Source organism: Dendrobates tinctorius, unplaced genomic scaffold (genome assembly GCF_039654945.1).
Source record: "Dendrobates tinctorius isolate UK_male_01 unplaced genomic scaffold, ASM3965494v1 ptg000120l, whole genome shotgun sequence".
Lineage (NCBI taxonomy): Eukaryota > Metazoa > Chordata > Amphibia > Anura > Dendrobatidae > Dendrobates > Dendrobates tinctorius.
Genome location: NW_027361788.1, coordinates 38,855,163 through 38,874,038, shown reverse-complemented (window position 1 = coordinate 38,874,038; position 18,876 = coordinate 38,855,163). Strand labels below are relative to the sequence as shown.

Sequence of the window (18,876 nt, the reverse complement as noted above, 5' to 3'; positions counted from 1 at the left end):
TGGGTCGCCCCCGTCCCAGGGCTGTGGGGTACTCGGTACCGGGCCGGTGTCAGGGGGATGTGCCACAGCAGCGGTGACCCGGTCCGTGGCCCTAGGCGCCCAAATCAATGGTGGTTTGTGATGTAGTTTATATGGATAGTTCGTGATGCCACCTGTGGTGTTTGGCAAGTGTGATGTTAAGCCAACGCTGCTTGCAGATTCACTGGGACTGATGATGTGGTGCTGCAAAGATGGTGTAGCTCCCCACAGGTGGAGCTGTAGTCCCAGGGCAGTGTAGATGTGGGATGAGCGGAGAAGCACGGGCAGGGTGGATGTTGGTACCCAGATGTAGCGGTGCTGATGCGGGAATGAATGGAGGACACCAGAGCTTGCAGTTTCAAAGCTTTACTCACAGTTCGTAGTGCACACAGGTGCCCGCTTCAGTACGGTGTCCTCTGGGGATGAGACTCAGCCAACCTCCAGGCCAGATAGGGCTCTCCCCGCCAACACTCCATCAACATGTGCCTTTCTTAACGACTCCGCCAATGCGCCTTAATGGTGAAACACTCCAGTACTTGGTTACCCTGGAATGCCTCCTTCTAGATGTTCCTAGAACTCTCACTTGAATGACAGACAGCTGTAGCCTGCTCGGGGACCTCCTGGATCCCGGCTCTCTATCAGTTTGCTGTTGTGTCCCAAGTCTTGGATGGGAGTAGTGCAATTACAGCCAACTACTCCACCGGTGTCTGCTGCAGAACCATAAGTGTCCGTACAACCTCGGGGACCGGGCCCCGACCTTGCACTGAGAACCTATAGGCAGGGTTCCTATCCAACCCACTCCTCCTCTCTGTTCTTTCTCCTCTTCGTTCCGTACTTGTCTTTATCTCTCTTATGGAAATGCAGGTTACAGGTCTACTTCTCTCCTACCCTCTTTCTCTCTCCTTTCCCGTGCCAGCTGGCTCAGGTCACTGAGGCAACTGCAGCACTCCTTCCTCCATCCCTTCTTCCAGGGATTCTCACTCCTGTCTGAGTGACTTCCTTCCCGACTGACCTTCTGTCAGACTGACCTCCGACTGATCTGTAAATCCTATCTTTCCCCTTCTTTTATACTAACTCCACCCACCTCCCAGCACATCTTGTGTTACGAAGCAAGGATCCACGAGAGGTGCTCTGCTACCCACTATCATTGAGCTGCAATCTGGTCCTCTGCTGAACTATCCTGTGTGTGGGATGCAGGTGTTGGAGTGTGGCAAGAAGTTCCCACCTTACCTGGATGGTGGGGTACTACACCTTAGGAGAAGGTGCAGTATCTCTGTGGCGACTGAGCCACAGGGGCGCCACACTAACTTACTTGCACAAGGGTTTTCAAGGATATTCTAATCATCCATTAGCCTTCTTACACAGTTGGCAAACACAAAGTACCATAAGAACACTGGAGTGATGGTTGTTGGAAATGGGCCTATGAAGATATTGCATTACAAACCAGACGTTTGCAGCTAGAATAGTCATTTACCACATTAACAATGTATAGAGTGTAATTCTGAATCATTTAATGTTAGCTTCATTGGAAAAAAAACTGTGCTTTTCTTTCAAAAATAAGGAAATTTCTAAGTAAGCCTAAACTTTTGAACGGTAGTGTGTATGTGTGTGTATATATATATATATATATATATATATATATATATATTTTATTTTGTTACACAGGGATTAATTGGATGGTCTGGAATGAATGGGATGCCGGGAGACAAGGTACTGTGCTGCTGTTTTTATATCTATGGTTATTAAGTAAAAAAAAATATGCAAGTCATTATTAGGAGAGCTGAAAATAAAAGAACAAAACAATTTTATCAGTCCAATTAAAATGTGTTCAACAGTTACTTCATCCCCTATTTTTATTTTTGAGGCTTCTGACGTTAACAAACTTTAAAAAAAATGTAAAAAGAAATTACTGCTGGTAAAATATGAAAAATGAGGTAACTCATGCACATAAGAATTTTACATTATAAATTAATCTGGACATACGATTAGATTGCTGTTGGCCATATGGGTAGAGTTCCGTAAAACGATTCCCTTGACCCTGGTCCAGCCGTCATGTCAGTACTCTGTGGCAGCCAGACCAGAGCCCTGCAAACTTCCTACTACTTGCTGGTATGCTGCACACCCCTCTTTTGAATAGTAGGCGTACTGTCAAGGTGTCGTGGGGGCCTACAAATCAGGAGAGGCGCCCAGGATGCCCACAAGTTGTAGAAAGTTTGCAGGGCTTTGGTCTGGAAATTGCAGAGCACTGCTGTGATTGTTGGACAAAGGTTCTGGGAAAAGTTTTGCTCAACTCTAATTGGCAGCTGTCTACGACCCCCTCCACATATACATGTACAGTGGGCTCAGTCGAATATCTCATGTATTCTCCACTCCACAGAGAGGGGAGATAAGCTGCTGCCAGATTACACAACCGGAGGTGGCTTATCTCCCCTGAGAACAGAATGATCAGAATTATTAACACTAAATTAATAAGGCTATGATATTGTAGTGAAAGTCAGATATAAGTCGCTTACACCATATCTTTATTATAGGGTCGGCCTCTTGGTGAAGGAGAGAAAGGAGATCTAGGAGTCAAAGGAGACAAGGTACAGAAAATCACATATGCCCCCAACATTTATAGGGATATTTCTGCCATCTTACCTGTGGATTATCCTCCATTAGTGTCCATTGCCCTGTCCCAAGTAACTCATTCCTAAAACCTTCTTCAGTAGCAACTATTGTGTTTCATTTAGGGATCTTCTGGGATCCCCGGCCCAAAAGGTCCTCCTGGACAACAAGGACAACCTGGATTTATAGGGTTCCCAGGACCAAAGGGACTCATGGGCACAACAGGAGCCTTGGTAAGTTTTAATATTTCCTCGTTACTTTAGACTACAGGTATAGGGGTCGACTTAAATGACAATGCTAATATACTGTAATTACAGAGCTGTCACCTTTACTAACATGGCAGATTTAGTGAACATTTTGGTATACTCCATTAAACAACACCTCAGAAATATCACTTTGTGTAGTGCCATTCCTCAATTGTTCCTTCTGGAAATGTATGCTGATTTGACAACTTGATAATGGGGTGTACACTCACCGGTACTGTCATATCAGTTCTGACAGTGTCAGGCTATCTATCGATACGCTCTATTGAGAAGAGGAATAGTACTCGCCAGATGCCATCTCATTCACACATTTCCAGGAGGAGTAAAAGAGGAACTGCACAATGCAAAGTGTTGATGCAGAGTTAATATTTCATGGGGAATGCTAAAACATTCACTAAACAAGTCATGTAGTTATACATATTTTTCCAAGAAGGCAAGTACCTGACATGGTACATTTTTTTCGATACAGACTCATTACATGTGAACGCTTAATAGTCTATTTCTCTTTATTTTAGGGTGATGAAGGACAAGTAGGACCTCCTGGCGCAAATGGTAGTGATGGACCAAAGGTTAGTTCTTGTTATTTGCTCAAAATATGTACATTGTATCAAAATCTATGTTTAATGCAAAATATCTATTGTTAAAAGGGTCTTGGTATCATATGAGAGGGTTTACCCAATATTTTAACAACATCCTTGTAATATAGAAATACTTGTCTGTATGTAGCGGCCAGAGGTGGACAGGATTACAAAAACAGCTGCGAGGCCTGTGCTACGCTGTTTCCTTAAGGTAGGAATACCCCTTCAAGCTGGCCTATATATATGAATTATACAGCTGTCAGTCCAACAATCTTTCAGCTGTCCATTAACTCTCCTGAGTCCCCCATTCATAGGAACACTCATCCCAGCCACGCGCTCCTGTGTTTTGTACGAGAGAGGCGCTGGCATTCACTGTTGAAAGTGAACAGGCCGGATCCTTCTCGCCCAAGAGATTACCTGTCAGGGAAGAGTGGTTAGCCGCCTATATATATTAGTCTATCGGACAATCACGACAATATGGCAGATTCAGTCTTAATTGACGTGGAAAATTTCTGAAATTGTTATTTCCTTGAGTCCTCAGGCAGCACACAAAAGGGTTAATGACACTTTATCTGCCGAGATAGAAAAGACATATTAACTAGCAGTTCATTAGAATTAAGCCAATTAATCAATCATACCCTTTACAAATATACTACCAAAGCGAAGGTGAGATGTATGATGTGTAGCAGTGTGTAAATCATGGGAGGGATGTGGTGCTGCCTGAGGACTCAAGAAAACGAAAATTCAGGTAAATTTTCCACTTCCTCATCGTCCACAGGCAACACACGAAAGGGACTTGGGAAACAGTAAAAAGATGAAAGGGCCGGACTAGTGGTTATGTGGCTACATTAATACTCTTTTGCCAATAGCTGAATCCTCAGAAGCAAAGGTATCAAACCTGTACTGTCTCATAAAAGAGGACACAGATGACAAAGTAGCTGCTTTGCATATTTGAAGAAAAGGAGCATAACATTTCTCTGTACAAGAGGTAGCTGTGGAATGGGTAGAGTGAGCATGAAAGTTTTAATGGAAGATCCAGACTTTACAAAAGGGGCCTTACTGGCTTTTTTCTCCCCTTAATAGGACCTTGAAATTGTAGAAAAAGAGCTTCTGAATTTCTAAAGGCGCTTGTTGTATTAAAATATTCTGAGACATTTCTTAACGTCCAGGAGACATAAGTTCATTTTTGAATATAAATCTGAAGGAAGAACGTGTAGGGAGATTTCTTGATTCAGATTTGCATACAGAGGCACTTTTGGTAGAAACACCAGCATTGTGAATAGAACTAAGAATGTCTGATATTCTTCTTTGAATGAAAGAGCTTGTAGTTCTCAAAACTCTCTTTGTAGACATGATGGCTACTAGAAATAGGGTTTTATAGGATAAAAGCTTAAGATTAGCATCTTACAGAGGTTCAAAGGCAGAGGATTATGCAATGAAGGCCTCAACTTCCTTGTAGCTCTAAAGAACCTTTTTGATATCCTTCCTGTAAAAATAGTAGAACTGTAGTGACATCAACTTCATCTCAATTATTTGGGGAGCAACACTCTCTAAAAATATGCCATACTTAGGAATAGACTTTGAGAGTAGAAGTCCTTCTAGAGGACTTTACTTATCAAAATTGTCCCTCAGTTTACATGCCGTGAGATGTAAATATTCAGGGTTGGAGTTGTTCTGACAAAAGGTTTTTGCGACAGGGAAGTTTCCAGTGTCTTCCATACAATACAATTAACTCCAGTGGAAACCATGCACCTTAGAGGCCAAAACTTTTCCCCAATTGAGTTAAATTCCTATTAAGGGAGCAAAAGTGTTTGACCTTGATAATCTGGACTGTTACTACCCCATCCAGTATCGGATTTCCGAAATGACTAGTGATCTGCAGATCGATTTTTGGCTTTAGGCCCCATTCCCGTGGATGTACTAAGTGTTTGCTCAAACACTCTGCTTTCTGGTTGAGAGTACACCTAATGTGCACCACCATGATAGATAGAAGGTTGTTTTCAGACCACGACATGATCTGACGACATTACCTCTCCACTGGAAAACTTTTGTTCTTCCCCTTGCTTGTTGATGTAGAAGTTCAAAACAAGATTGTCTGACTGAATCTGAAAACGATGAGCACACAAGAGATGTTGGAAATGGAGTGGGGCTAACCCTGAGTTCTCTCATATTGGAGGAAAGAGTTGCATCCTGGTTTGACCATACCTTCTGAACCTACATGACATCGGCATGTGCACCGTAGCCTGAGCCTGATGCATCTGTAGTGAGGACTTTTGGCCCAAGTCACATGAGAATGGTTCAACCACCATTGCAGAATTTGTTTGAGGGATGACGTTACTGGCATAGGGGTATCCACGTGAGTGTAATCTCTATAACAAAAACTCAGAATATTGTTCTGAAGAATTCTAGTATATGCTTTGGTATTGTCATCGCCTGGCAAATTGAAGTTTCCTTTACGGATAACAGAAAAAACACATTGTGGTAGAGATTCTACATCCATTCTTCTGTTAGTGTTGTAATCATTTGCACCAAATCCAGGTGAAAACCTAGATATTTTATTCTAGTGGAAGGAATCCATTGCAAATTCTCTTGATTGACCAGGAACCCATGGTTATGGAGAAATTTCAGGGCTAACTCTATGTGGCGCTGGAGTTCCTCGGACGGTGCCTTTAACCACCAGTCCTCCAGGTAGGACCAGATAAAAATTCTTTTCATCCTCAAGGCTGCCACTAGAACTACTATTACCTTCCTAAAAACTTGAGGAGCTGATGAGATTCAAAAGGAAAGGCAGGTGAACTGAAGATGGTTCACTTGATGCTGGAGACATAAAGCTATGCAAAGATATTTTCTTCACGAGAAATTGATTTAGTTGGTAAGATCTATGACTAGGCACCATTTCCCTCATGGTTTGGGAACTGGAAAAATAGGTTAGAACCCCTTTCCCTTCTTAAAGGTGGGGGATTTGTTGGACTAAATGAAGAGTTACTGAATTCTTTAGACTATTTATCACAAAATGTTTTTTTGGAAGAAAGTTCAATTTTAGGGTGTAGCCATGAAGGATGGTGGTGGTTATCCAGTCGGTGGAGGAAGTCTTCCGCCACTGAGTGGCAAAACCCGGTGGCCCTTTTTCCTACTGGGGATTTGGTGAGGTTTGCGTCAAAGATTCGGATCTTTCTGAGACGAATATGTCATGATCCAGGCTGGATCTGACAGTTTAAATGGACAAAGTTGAACTTTTTTTCCTTTGGCTAGGTGCCAAATTGATGTCATTGCCCCCGGTGGCCATTAGAATTATTACACGTGGTGTTTCATTCTAAGTTGCCCGGTGGTGGTGAGTGTTATCGCACCTTAGTTTTAGGGTTAATGTGCACGCAATTACAAATCAGGTGTTAGGCTCTATAAAAGGGAGCCAGGTGGGTTCACTCACTGTTGGTGATATTGTGTGTTAGTCATTCACAAGGAAGCCTGGGTGAATGAAGGAGCTGAACATGAGTCCTGCGCAACCCAGCCAGAGGGCACGAGTGGCAGCTAGGTGGTCTGCAAGAAGGGCTGGCATGGCGTGGTGGAGTCACAGTTTATGGTGTTGGCAGGAAGTGCTTGCATGGCTTGGTGGAGTGACGACTATGGAGAGAGTTGCACTCAGCATGCGGGACTTGGTTGCCGAGAGCTGGACTCAAACATGCTGGACTTTTTGGGCAGGAGCTGAACTCATCTTTGGGACTCTGTTACTGGACAGCTGCAATTGGTGGTGGACTCTGCTCCAAGGCTGCACTATGGTGAAGGATCCAGTTATGGTGATGGATCCGGGTGGAGGAGAAGATGCACACAGGTGGTGGGCTCTGTTGCTAGGAGCGTACGCAACAGAGCAAAGCTAAGTGGTGTTTCCCCTGTTTTGTCATCTTTCCTCATGTGTGTTTTAGTGCAGTGGTGGGATTAGTTTCCGCACCGACCAATTCCCTAGTGAGGGTTTAGGTCAGGGCGAGCTAGGGTTTTTAGGTTCCTGTTGCGCGCCCGGTGCGGAACCGGCATAGGGAACGTTAGGAGTGCAGGGACACTGGCTCAGGGGAGTTCAGGAGGTCTCCACTTCCCTATGCCCTATCGCAGGGCCCACCATTGTTAATGTTTCCCAGGTTTCCCTTATTGTTTAAATTCGCCTTACTGGAGGCGGGGTTTCCAGACTTGTATATACGTGTAATGTCTAAATTCTTCAGTTGGAGGCGGTGTATCCAGCTGCACGTTTTTATTATTTAAATTCGCCCCACTGGAGGCGGTGTATCCAGGGTCACGTGTGTCACATGGGTTCGCCTTGCGGTACTCGCTGAGTCCAGACACGCGTGACCGTGACAGAATACTTCTTGTTATAAGCAGAATTTGGAGCTTGTTTAGGCCTGAACCTCCTTTGTTTCCTTATGCAAGTATTGCATCAGAATCTAGGAGACTTTAAAATGATTGTGAGAAAATTTAAAACTAGACTTTCTCAGGTAATGAGGGAAAGTAGTACCTTTGCCATCATTAATTAACTTTAGCATCCTTACAAGTTGAGGACCAAACAGTGATGACAGATGAAACAGCAGGGAACAAAAATAATTTTCGGATTCTATGTCACCTGACCATTGTTTTGAGCCACTATGCTCTGAGTGCTACAGTGGACAATTCTAGTGACGTTTCTTCAGACTGAAAAGATTTAACCCTTTGCCATTTTTGCTATCACCAGATCAACCTTGGGAGGTGACTCCCACAAAAGAGCAATCAGGCTCTAATTTGTAAGTATGTTTCATTTTTGCACCCATATCCATTTCCCTCTCAGACTTATTCCAGTCTTTTTGAAACCAGTTCTTCATTAATAGATTACAAGGAAACACTTTTTCTTTAAGAATATTGAAATAGTACAATTGCTTCTTGTTGGGTCTTCCCCTGTCTCCACAGTACTTTTACCTGCTTTAATTTAGGAACATTGTCCTTATTAAATAAATAATAATTGTCTGGAGACATGACACTGGGACTACGAGTGCCGACACCGCGGGAGCGGCACCGGCACGGGAGGTGAGTATAGGCTTTTTTATTTTATCGGGCTCAAACATTTAGATCAAAAAGGTGTTGTCCTACTAGTGAACAACCCCTTTAATTGGGCTTTAAAAACTCAGAAAGCTCCTCGAGAAACTAACATCTCAGGCATGCCCAATGCAGCGTCATCGGGCCAGCCTATAACAAGCACGCACATGCTCATTACCTTTGCCATGGCCATCTTAGTGGACCCAGTATGCCAGAATTAGTTTGCAGTAGCCATCTTCGAACGCTGGGCATACCTCTGTAGCAGCCATCTTGGGACACCCAACATGCTGGGCTTACCTCTTTAGCTGCCATCTTGGATCACCTAAATGGAACCATGGAGTAGTGACAATTCGGTGACATCGTTGTGGCTGCAGGACCAAGGAAACTCCCAGTATATGGCCACTGGAGTCAGTGACACATCATTAGGGACAGGATAAATCCCCTTTGTAGAGGGATGCTTATGAAGAGGGATACAGTTCCAGACAGGAGTCAACAACTAATTTTTAGATGATACGTAGCTTTAGAAGATATAGAAAAATATGTCTCACCCTGTCTTTGGTAGTATATTTCTAGGGGGTATGATTAGATAATTGACTTAATTCTAATGAACTGCTAATTAATATCTCTTTTATCCAGGCAGGTTAAGTGTCAAAAACTCTTTCGTGCGCATATTTGTTATATATCTTATCAGAGAAATCTGGGAGGTGGAAGGAGGTAGAGACAGAGCTGATCCCTTTTCCCATCTACATAGAAGTGTATCAGTGTATCAGCAGCTGCCATCTCCTACTGAATAGAGATTTTATCTCAGAATTGAGATCTTTGATAATGACCGATCAATTCTGGCAGAGAAAGAAGCAAATCTCTCTGATAAGATAGTTGTAACCAGGCTGGATGTGTGTGCTGTCTATGGTAGGGTAAATTCATGACTTTCATTCATAACTTTTTACTGTTGATGTTAATGAACAAGTATTTCTATTATTAGAACATTTTTCTTGCTTGCCCTTTGTAATTTAGGGAAGTCGTGGACCAGATGGACCAAAGGGAATGACTGGACCAAGAGGAAACCGGGTAACAAAACTGCTCAAATCATAGGCATGCACCCCAAAGCACTCGGCTCACAAGGCTCTGCTAATTTTCATGGATGCCTCTTAAACACACAGAAAACATCCATTCTTCAAGATTCTGTAATCAAGTATGCACCTTTCCGCCGATCACAAATTTTGGAAGTTGATAACACTGAGCCTATTTGTTGAGAGCTATATCGACAGCTGCAGCTATCAGGAACTTTGTAGCCCTCCTGAATCTGTTACAGGTGGAACCATGAAACCTTCGGATTGTGCTGTTACTTTCCGTGCTTTGCTACATTAATATTTCACTGTAACCATTAGTTTTGATGTGTTGTGTGCCTCATACTAGTTCCAGCCTTAATCTATTGTAGTGCAACGGTAGCACTGTATTACAGTGAGGAGGCAGTGACCCACAAAGTTCAAACACAAAGTCTCTTTAATGTGTTACTTCACAGCATTAAAGTCCAATTCACACAAGTGCATATCAACTCAGTGTCCCCTTCACATAAGTGCATATAATATTAGTGTCCATTTCATAGCACTACATACTACACGGCTTTAGATTGCAGTCCCTATACATGCTGGACCTCCCTTTGTCCAGTAACCATGGGTGACTACAGCGCCGTCTTAAAGTCTCTTTATACACAGCTTTCCACAAGACACGATCTCCTTCAGTTTGCACAGTCAGTAAACATGCTGGACCTCCTTTTGTCCAGTTTCCTTTGGCGAATGCAGCGCCATGTCAATGTCTCTACTCACAGTTTTACTCGTTTAGTTTGCACAGTACACGGTATACTTTATATTGTAGTCCCTAAACACGCCAGTCTTCCTCTGACCAGTTTCTGTGGGCAACTACACCACTGTGTTAATGTCTTTTTACTCACACAGCCATACACAGTCCTTGATATTCTCAGGATCGCAGCCGGGAACCCTATCCACCTGGTTTCTGCCATTAAACACGCGAGTCCTCCTTCGGGCATAGGACAGCCACCTCTGGTTCACCTCCGGGCACAAGACATCCACCTCCGAGACCAGTCACCGTGGACGGCAGCACCGCTGTGTACTCTTCAGGTGTCAGGCCTATTGGCTCCGCTCACAGGCCGTGCTCTGCAACACCAACTGTTCTGCACAGTAACAAGTACCAACTCACTCTGGCCCTGACACTGGACCTGACACAACATACCCTTTCCTGCAGGGCTTTTAACAACAAAAACTGTGGACTTTAGCCACATGGAAAACCTGGGCCTGGAGTGAAATGGAATGCACAACTACTATCCTGCAGTCTGTTTCACAACACAACATCCCAGAGCAGGTTTTCCCTACATCTGCCTCGGACACTAGCATGTCCAAGGCTAGCACTTATTTTTATTATTTTTAGTCTGCATTGCAGTCACAGCTACACCCGTGACTGCCATGCACTCCTATGGCCTTCATACGCCTCTGTGCACACCCTGGGGAGAACACACAGTGACCCCTACCTGTGAAATTGGTCACTGCTTCACCATTGCAATCATAGCTACGCTTGTGACTGCAATGCACCCTCATGGTTTCAATATGCCTCCGTGCGAATCCTGGAGAGAACAAACAGCGACCCCTACCTGTAATAGGGGTCACTGCCTCACACTATGTAATTTACATTTCTTGTTATTTTCAGGGACGTATGGGGCAGAGAGGTCTTGTTGGATCACCAGGACCTCCAGTAAGTTGACACTTGGTCTTTTCCTTTTTAAACTTGAAATTAGACTAAAAAGGTCTAAGGGTAAAACCAGTTGATACAGCTGAAAAAACCCAGCCAAATCAATGCCCGGCCATAGTAACCACTGACTACAAGCTTTTGACAGTATTCAGCCATTCGTACAGTACAAGAAGACACCTAACATGTAATCTCAGTACCTTGACAGTGACCTCTAAGTATGGGTTGCGGTCCAAATTTCGGTTCTACCATCAGCATCATCAGTAAGGGCAAGACATTGACTTAAGGGGGGTTTTACACATAGCGATATCGCTAGCAATATCGCTAAAACGTCACTGATTTTGTGACGTTATAGCGATATTGCTAGCGATATCGCTATGTGTGATACTTACCTCCGACCCGCTCCCCCGCTGTCTGTCGCTGATCACGCGAGATCGGGCGGCTCCATTTCTCGTCGGGCGCTTCCTGCTGGGCTTCCTGCTGTGTGAGACGAGCGACGCTGGACGCGGGCGGGAGGACGTCTGGATCGCTGTGTGTGAAAGGTATCGTCCGCTGCGTCGCTGCTGCATCGCTGTGAGATCTTCCTGTGTGGAAGCTCACTAGCGATCATTTAGCGATGCACCAGCGATCCTGACCGGGTCGTATCGCTGGTCAGATCGCTGGTGCATCGCTAAATGTAAAAGGGCCTTTTCTCTGGACTTACATTTTCCTTCCTTCTGGTGGAGAGACCATTTGCATTTTTCCATTTGCTTGTTAAGGTACTGTCACACTTAGCGATGTACCAGCGATCCCGACCAGCGATATGACGCGGTTAGGATCGCTGGTACATCGCTAAGTGGTCGCTAGTGAGCTGCCACATAGGCAGATCTCACTAGCGACATCGCTGGGGACTGGGATCGCTACTTACCTGTCACACCAGGCGATCCTGCGTCCTCCCGCCCGGCTCCACGCGTCGCTCGTCCTCACAGCAGGAAGCGCCACAGGAAGCTGACGACGAGAAACAGTCCTGAACGTTCTCGCGCGATCAGCGATAACCAGCGGGGGAGCCGGTCGTAGGTAAGTATCACACAGAGATGTCGCTAGCAATATCGCTATAACGTCACTAGTTATAGCGATATTGCTAGCGATATCTCTTAGTGTGACATGCCCTTAAGACTTCTTGCACAGCCCAATCTCTAGAATAATCAGTACCCCACCCCACCGAGCTAACAAATATGACTCATCCACCTACGGTACATTGTCTCTGATATTTCCTTTGCTGACAGAAATTACTAACAGCATTCAGGATCATAAAAATATAGAAATGATTTGCAATACCTGTCATAACTTTTGAACAAGATTATTGTCGAGTATGGAGAAAAAAGCCTTTCTGTACTTCCAGACAAGATTACAGTGTTAAAAAAAAAATTATATATATATACGGTATATATGTTTTTTAATCGGATTAAATGCCTTTTTCTTTTATTTCCCTTTCAGGGTTATCGGGGTGTTCCAGGTCCAGACGGCGCAGAAGGACTTCCTGGTATACAGGTTCCCACTATGCACTATATATACCCATCATACGGCATGGTGCATGGCCATGCACTGGGCACTTCAGAGGCCCACACTTATCTAGTCTTCTTATTCTTTGCAATCGTTGATGCTTGATGGTATTTTATATTCTACCATTTCTCCTCTTCTGTATATTCTGTAGCTGAGCTTTCAGACCTTATATTGCAATTTCAGAAGTTGGGTATTATATATATATTTTTTTCTCCAGTCAGGGGTGACAGAGGTTCACATAGTTAATACATAATACTGACATTGGTTGATTGAATTAGCTAGTACATAGCATCCTTACTTTTATGGGGGTTTTTTGCTCTTCGGTGCAGATTCACTTGCTTTAGCCATTGGCATCAGCTGCATGGCATCATAGCTTAGCATATAATAAAGTGACCTGAATTATCTGTATATAAAAACAGTATTTAACTATTCCAGGGATCAACTGGTGCAGCAGGGGCTCCCGGGAGTCGAGGACCTCCAGTAAGTATTGAGAATCTAGTTGCCAATGTGTTGGCAAGTATATACAGTGGGGGAAATAAATATTTGATCCCTTGCTGATTTTGTAAGTTTGCCCACTGACAAAGACATGAACAGCCTATAATTTTAAAAGTAGGTTAATTTTAACATTGAGAGATAGAGTATCAAAAATACAGTAAACATCAGAAAATTACATTGTATAAATTATAGAAATGTATTTGCATTTTGCAGTGAGAAATAAGTATTTGATCCCTCTGGCAAACAAGACTTAATATTTGGTGGCAAAACCCTTGTTGGCAAGCACAGCAGTCAGACATTTTTTGTAGTTGATGATAATAAGTAGGTTAATTTTATCATTGAGAGATAGAATATCAAAAATACAGTAAACATCAGAAAATTACATTGTATAAATTATATAAATATATTTGCATTTTGCAGTGAGAAATAAGTATTTGATCCCTCTGGCAAACAAGACTTAATACTTGGTGGCAAAACCCTTGTTGGCAAGCACAGCAGTCAGACATTTTTTGTAGTTGATGATAATAATAATCTTTATTTATATAGCGCCAATATTTTCCGCAGCGCTTTACAGTTTAACAGTTTCAAAACACAAGTCATAAGTAACAACTTTAACAATACTATAATTAAAGCAAAATAAGACGACCCTGCTTGTGAGAGCTTACAATCTACAATGAGGTGGGAGAGATACAAAGTACAGGTTTGCATTTACAATGGTGTATTTACAATAATGGTCCAGTCATCTTGAGGGAGTGAGGGATTGATGTAGACAGTGAATGGGCTACTCCTGCACACTTACACATAGAATGATTTTGATTAGTGAACGTGATAGGCCACTCTGAACAAATGTGTTTTGAGGGAGCGCCTAAAACCATGCAAATTGTGGATAGTCCTAATTTCTTGGGGTAGAGCATTCCAGAAGATTGGCGCAGCGTGGGAGAAGTCTTGGAGTCGGGAGTAGGAGGTACGGATTAGTGCAGAGGTTAGTTGAAAGTCGTTTGCAGAGCGCAGCGGTCGGTTAGTCCGATAGACAGAAATGAGGGAGGAGATGTAGGGGGGTGCTGCACTGTGGAGAGCTTTGTGGGTGAGAACAAGTACTTTGAATTGGATCCTATAATGAATGGGAAGCCAGTGTAAGGACTGGCGAAGAGAGGACGCGTCCGAGTACCGATTAGCCAAATAGATGACCCTGGCTGCTGCATTAAGTATGCACTGGAGAGGGGATAGTCGAGTAACGGGGAGGCCAATTAATAGAGAGTTGCAGTAATCCAGGTGGGAGTGGATCAATGCTACAGTGAGGGTTTTGTGTTGTGAGTTCATTTTCCCCTCCGTCACTGAGGCCTGGTGAACTCCCTATTCTAGTGAAGGAAGGTAGTGAGCCTGATTATCAGGCACCTGGGACTAATGAAGCCGATTGGCTGAGTGGAGTCACTGACTGGATTTAAGGCAGCCTCCGCCCTTTCTGCCCTGCGGGTGATTTCTCTGTGGACTCTTGGACACCAGTCTGATTCCTGCTCTCCTTAAGCTAAGTTTTCTGTTTTGCCTTTTTGCATTTAAGATTTGTTTTGTTTTTCTTGCTTTTTGGATTCTGCCACTCCCTGCTGGAGTGTGCAGTGTTCCGTTAGCTCTGTCTTCTGAAAGTTCCTGAGTGCTGATTTAGTTTTTGAAGCTTAGTTGCTTCAGGGCCATTTTTATATCAGCTTGTTGGCTTTTGTCTCTGATAGGGTTTTGGCAGATTGCAGACAGCAGCCTTCCTATCCGTTCCTATCTAGGTAGTTTTTGGGCCCCGTCTTTGCTCAGCCTGTCTTTCTGTCTGTGTAAGTGTTTTCATCTTGCTTCACCGTCATTATATGTGGGGGGCTGCCTATTGCTTTGGGGTCTGCTCTGGGGCAGTTAGATTTCCCCTTTCCTTCTTTAGGCCTATGTATCTCTCCGGCTGTGATCGAGGGGTCTAGGTCATCGTAGGAACCCCCCACGGCTACTGCTAGTTGTGTTGATAGGTTCAGGGGTCTGCAATCTGATAGTTGCCAACTTCTCTGGTTTTCTGGACTTAGCTAGCATTTCTATTTTTGCCTCCTACGGTGACTCAATCATAACAGTTTTGGTTGTTTCCATGGTGAGAAAAGGGCGGGTTCTAGAGATGTTCTTTAAGTGTAAGCGGCAAGAGCGGGCAAGAGATTGTATATGGGATGTGAAGGAGAGATTGGTGTCAAATATAACACCCAGACAGCCTGCTGCCGGGGTGTTATTATAGTGTCACCGACGGAGAGGGAAATGTCAGATTTAGGGAGGTTAGTAGACGGCGGGAGCAGAAGAAGTTCAGTTTTGGAGAGGTTGAGTTTCAAATAGAGAGCGGACATGATGTTGGAGACTGGGGACAGACAGTCACTGGCGTTCTGTAGTAGAGCGGGGGTAAGTTGTGTATAGTTGTGTGTCATCAGCATAAAGATGGTACTAAAGATGGTACTGAAAGCCAAATCTGCTGATGGTCTGTCCAATTGGGGCCGTGTAGAGAGAGAAGAGAAGGGGGCCAAGGACTGAGCCCTGAGGTACCCCGACAGTGAGAGGAAGAGGAGATGACGTGGAGCCAGAGAACAAAACACTGAAGGAGCGGTCAGAAAGATAGGAAGAGAACCAGGAAAGAGCAGTGTCCTTAATGCCTAGTGACTGGAGCCTAGAGAGTAGGAAATGGTGGTCAACAGTGTCGAAAGCTGCAGATAGGTCAAGAAGAATGAGCAGAGAGTGGTCACCATTACGTTTTGCTGTCAGAAGGTCATTGTAAGAAAATGTTCTTATCGGGAGAGTTGGAAGAGCCGGATAAAACTGCAGACAATTCTTCTCGAAGCTGAGGTTGAAGTTTATTCAGAGATACACGGCAAAACAGATACAGAATAACAGAGGAGTCGGAATATGCGGGCAAAAACAGGAATTCAGACAGGCAGAGATTTGCTAGGAGGTCTAGCGGTGATAAGGCTCTGTACCCTGGCCATGGTGAGGCACAGTGGCATGATGGCGATGGAATGGCAACAAGCAACAGTAACAGGAGCTTCTTATACATTATGAGAACAAAGAAAGCTGCATTTTGCCGCAGAAAGGTGTCCATAGTATAATTTTGAGGCATACATAAAGTAATCCACATAAATAGGTATTTTACGATATAATGATATATAATATGACCCTTTTAATTTACTTTTCGTTACATGATATTAAAGACCCATATAAGTCAGGATTATGTATGGCTATTGCCTTCAATCTCATCATCGTCTCCAGTCTAGGTCCATAAATTCTTACATCCTGACATTTTAACTACTCTACACTTCGCTACCACACTATCACGTATAAGCATACTGACCATATATTTGGTGACCTATTCCCCTATTGATCCAATCTTCCTCTATGCACATCTACTGAAGTTGGTAAGAGACATGATCTCATTTTCCATCCTCCATTTAGTACATTTTATTAGATCTTTTGTAAAAGTTGAATCTTCTCTAATTTTCAGCAAAATAGCTGCTAGAGACAACATGGCCGCTCAGTATATTATGGCTGACCATTCTCTTACAAGTCCCCCTCTTGTACTCTATCCAGAGTACAACATACAGTACTGTAATATTCATTGGTGAATTACTGAAAATAAGAATATTGAGGTAATTCAGCGCTTTATGTACATGTGTGTGTAAGGCAAAAGTCCCTAAAAATAGCACAAACACATAAAAAAAAAAAATAGTTCAAATAGTCCCAAAAAAAATAAGTTGCACAATAGTCAAGTCTTTTGGTCTTTTTCTTCTCATTCTTTGTCTTCTGGATTTTCCTGATCTTCTCCCCCTCTCACACTATCAGAGTCCCACTGTATAGTGTGAAACATCTTCTCCTGATCATCCAATAGGTTCATGGTCCCAGGAGTCGAATATGAAAATCTTCAGCGGACCTGGAGAAAATAGAAAAAAAGAGTGGAGTATCAATCCTTACCAGAAATCTCAGTAAAATAATTAAGAAGTCTACACTGATTGATATGAACCATTTTAACACCTTTGTAGCTTGAAAATTTGAGCAAAGACTTAACCATTGTTGTTGGGATGTAAGACGCTAGCCCGTCCCCTTCAATGGGCAGGGACTCAAGGGAATTGAACAGAGATGAGTCTCCATTAGAGTTGAGCATTCCGATACCGCAAGTATCGGGTATCGGCCGATACTTGCTGTATCGGAATTCCGATACCGACATCCGATATTTTTTCAATATCGGGCATCGGAATTTCAAAGTTGATTGACAGCCGAAATGACGTCATGATGATGCGCGGTGTGTGCGCATCATGATGCGCCGTCATTTCGGGCCTTCCGGGGGTCTCTGCCGGCCTGCCGGGGGGCTGTGCCGGCCTGCCGGGGGGCTGTGTGGACTGACCGGGGTCTGTACCGGCCTGCCGGGGGGCTGTGCCGGCCTGCCGGTGGTCTGTGCACCCTGTGGGGGTCTGTACCGGCCTGCCGGGGGGCTGTGCCGGCCTGCCGGGGGGCTGTGCTGATGTCCGGGGGTCTGTGCAGGCATGCATGTAGTATGTATGTAGCATGCATGTAGCATATAGTATGTATGTAGCATGCATGTAGTATATATGTGGTATGTATGTAGCATGTAGTATGCATGTAGCATGCATGTAGTATGTATGTAGTATGTATGTAGCATGTATGTATCATGCATGTAGTATATATGTAGTATGTATGTAGCATGTAGTATGTATGTAGCATGCATGTAGTATATATGTGGTATGTATGTAGCAAGCAAGTAGTATGTATGTAGTATTTTTTTTTATTTTTTTTTACATTTAACACATTAGCCGGATGATGGGACTACTACTGTCCCATCATTGGCTAATGTGTCAATCACTGTCATGGTAGCAGGCATCGCCCGATGGGACTTGTAGTCCCATCGGACGAAGCCTGCACAGACTCCCGGACATCAGCACAGCCCCCCGGCAGGCCGGTACAGACCCCCACAGGGTACACAGACCACCGGCAGGCCAGCACAGCCCCCCGGCAGGCCGGTACAGACCCCGGGCAGTCCGCACAGCCCACCGGCAGGCCGGCACAGCCCCCCGGCAGGCCGGTACAGACCCCGGGCAGTCCGCACAGCCCACCGGCAGGCCAGCACAGCCCCCCGGCAGGCCGGCAGAGACCCTCGGAAGGCCCGTACAGACCCCCGAGAGGCTGTACAAGGGCAGGAAAGGGTTTTTCCAATTCCGATACCGGAAGTCTCATAGACTTGAATGGGACTTCCGGTATCAGCATCGGCGATACCGATACTTTTTTTAAAGATCGGCCGATCCATTCCTATCCGATATTTTGAAGTATCGGACGGTATCGCTCAACTCTAGTCTCCATCCTTCTCCTGTGCCTCTACAAGATCTTGAAGAGGAGAAAAAAACAAGGGGGGGCTCTCGGGGTTTTTTTGTGACTGCAGCGATGACTTCTTGAGGATATTTGTCATCGCCCGTAAGTGCAGCTTCCTTGGCTGTGTGGTCTACATATGCATTGCCAAGGATGTGGGGGTCAGGAATTAGCCTCTGGTGTCC

The 18,876-nt window shown here is 44.3% G+C and overlaps 1 protein-coding gene across 4 annotated transcripts in view; it reads left to right on the top strand.

Moving 5' to 3' along the window:
- LOC141046640 (uncharacterized) overlaps window positions 1-18,876 on the top strand; it is a 445,193-nt gene that overhangs the window by 352,435 nt on the left and 73,882 nt on the right. For all 4 annotated transcript variants that reach the window (XM_073541183.1, XM_073541182.1, XM_073541184.1 and 1 more), the window contains exons 24-31: window positions 1,684-1,728; window positions 2,550-2,603; window positions 2,751-2,858; window positions 3,404-3,457; window positions 9,533-9,586; window positions 11,240-11,284; window positions 12,755-12,808; window positions 13,256-13,300. In XM_073541183.1, the coding sequence (XP_073397284.1) occupies window positions 1,684-1,728; window positions 2,550-2,603; window positions 2,751-2,858; window positions 3,404-3,457; window positions 9,533-9,586; window positions 11,240-11,284; window positions 12,755-12,808; window positions 13,256-13,300 (459 nt within the window). The remainder of the gene's footprint in view (window positions 1-1,683; window positions 1,729-2,549; window positions 2,604-2,750; window positions 2,859-3,403; window positions 3,458-9,532; window positions 9,587-11,239; window positions 11,285-12,754; window positions 12,809-13,255; window positions 13,301-18,876) is intronic.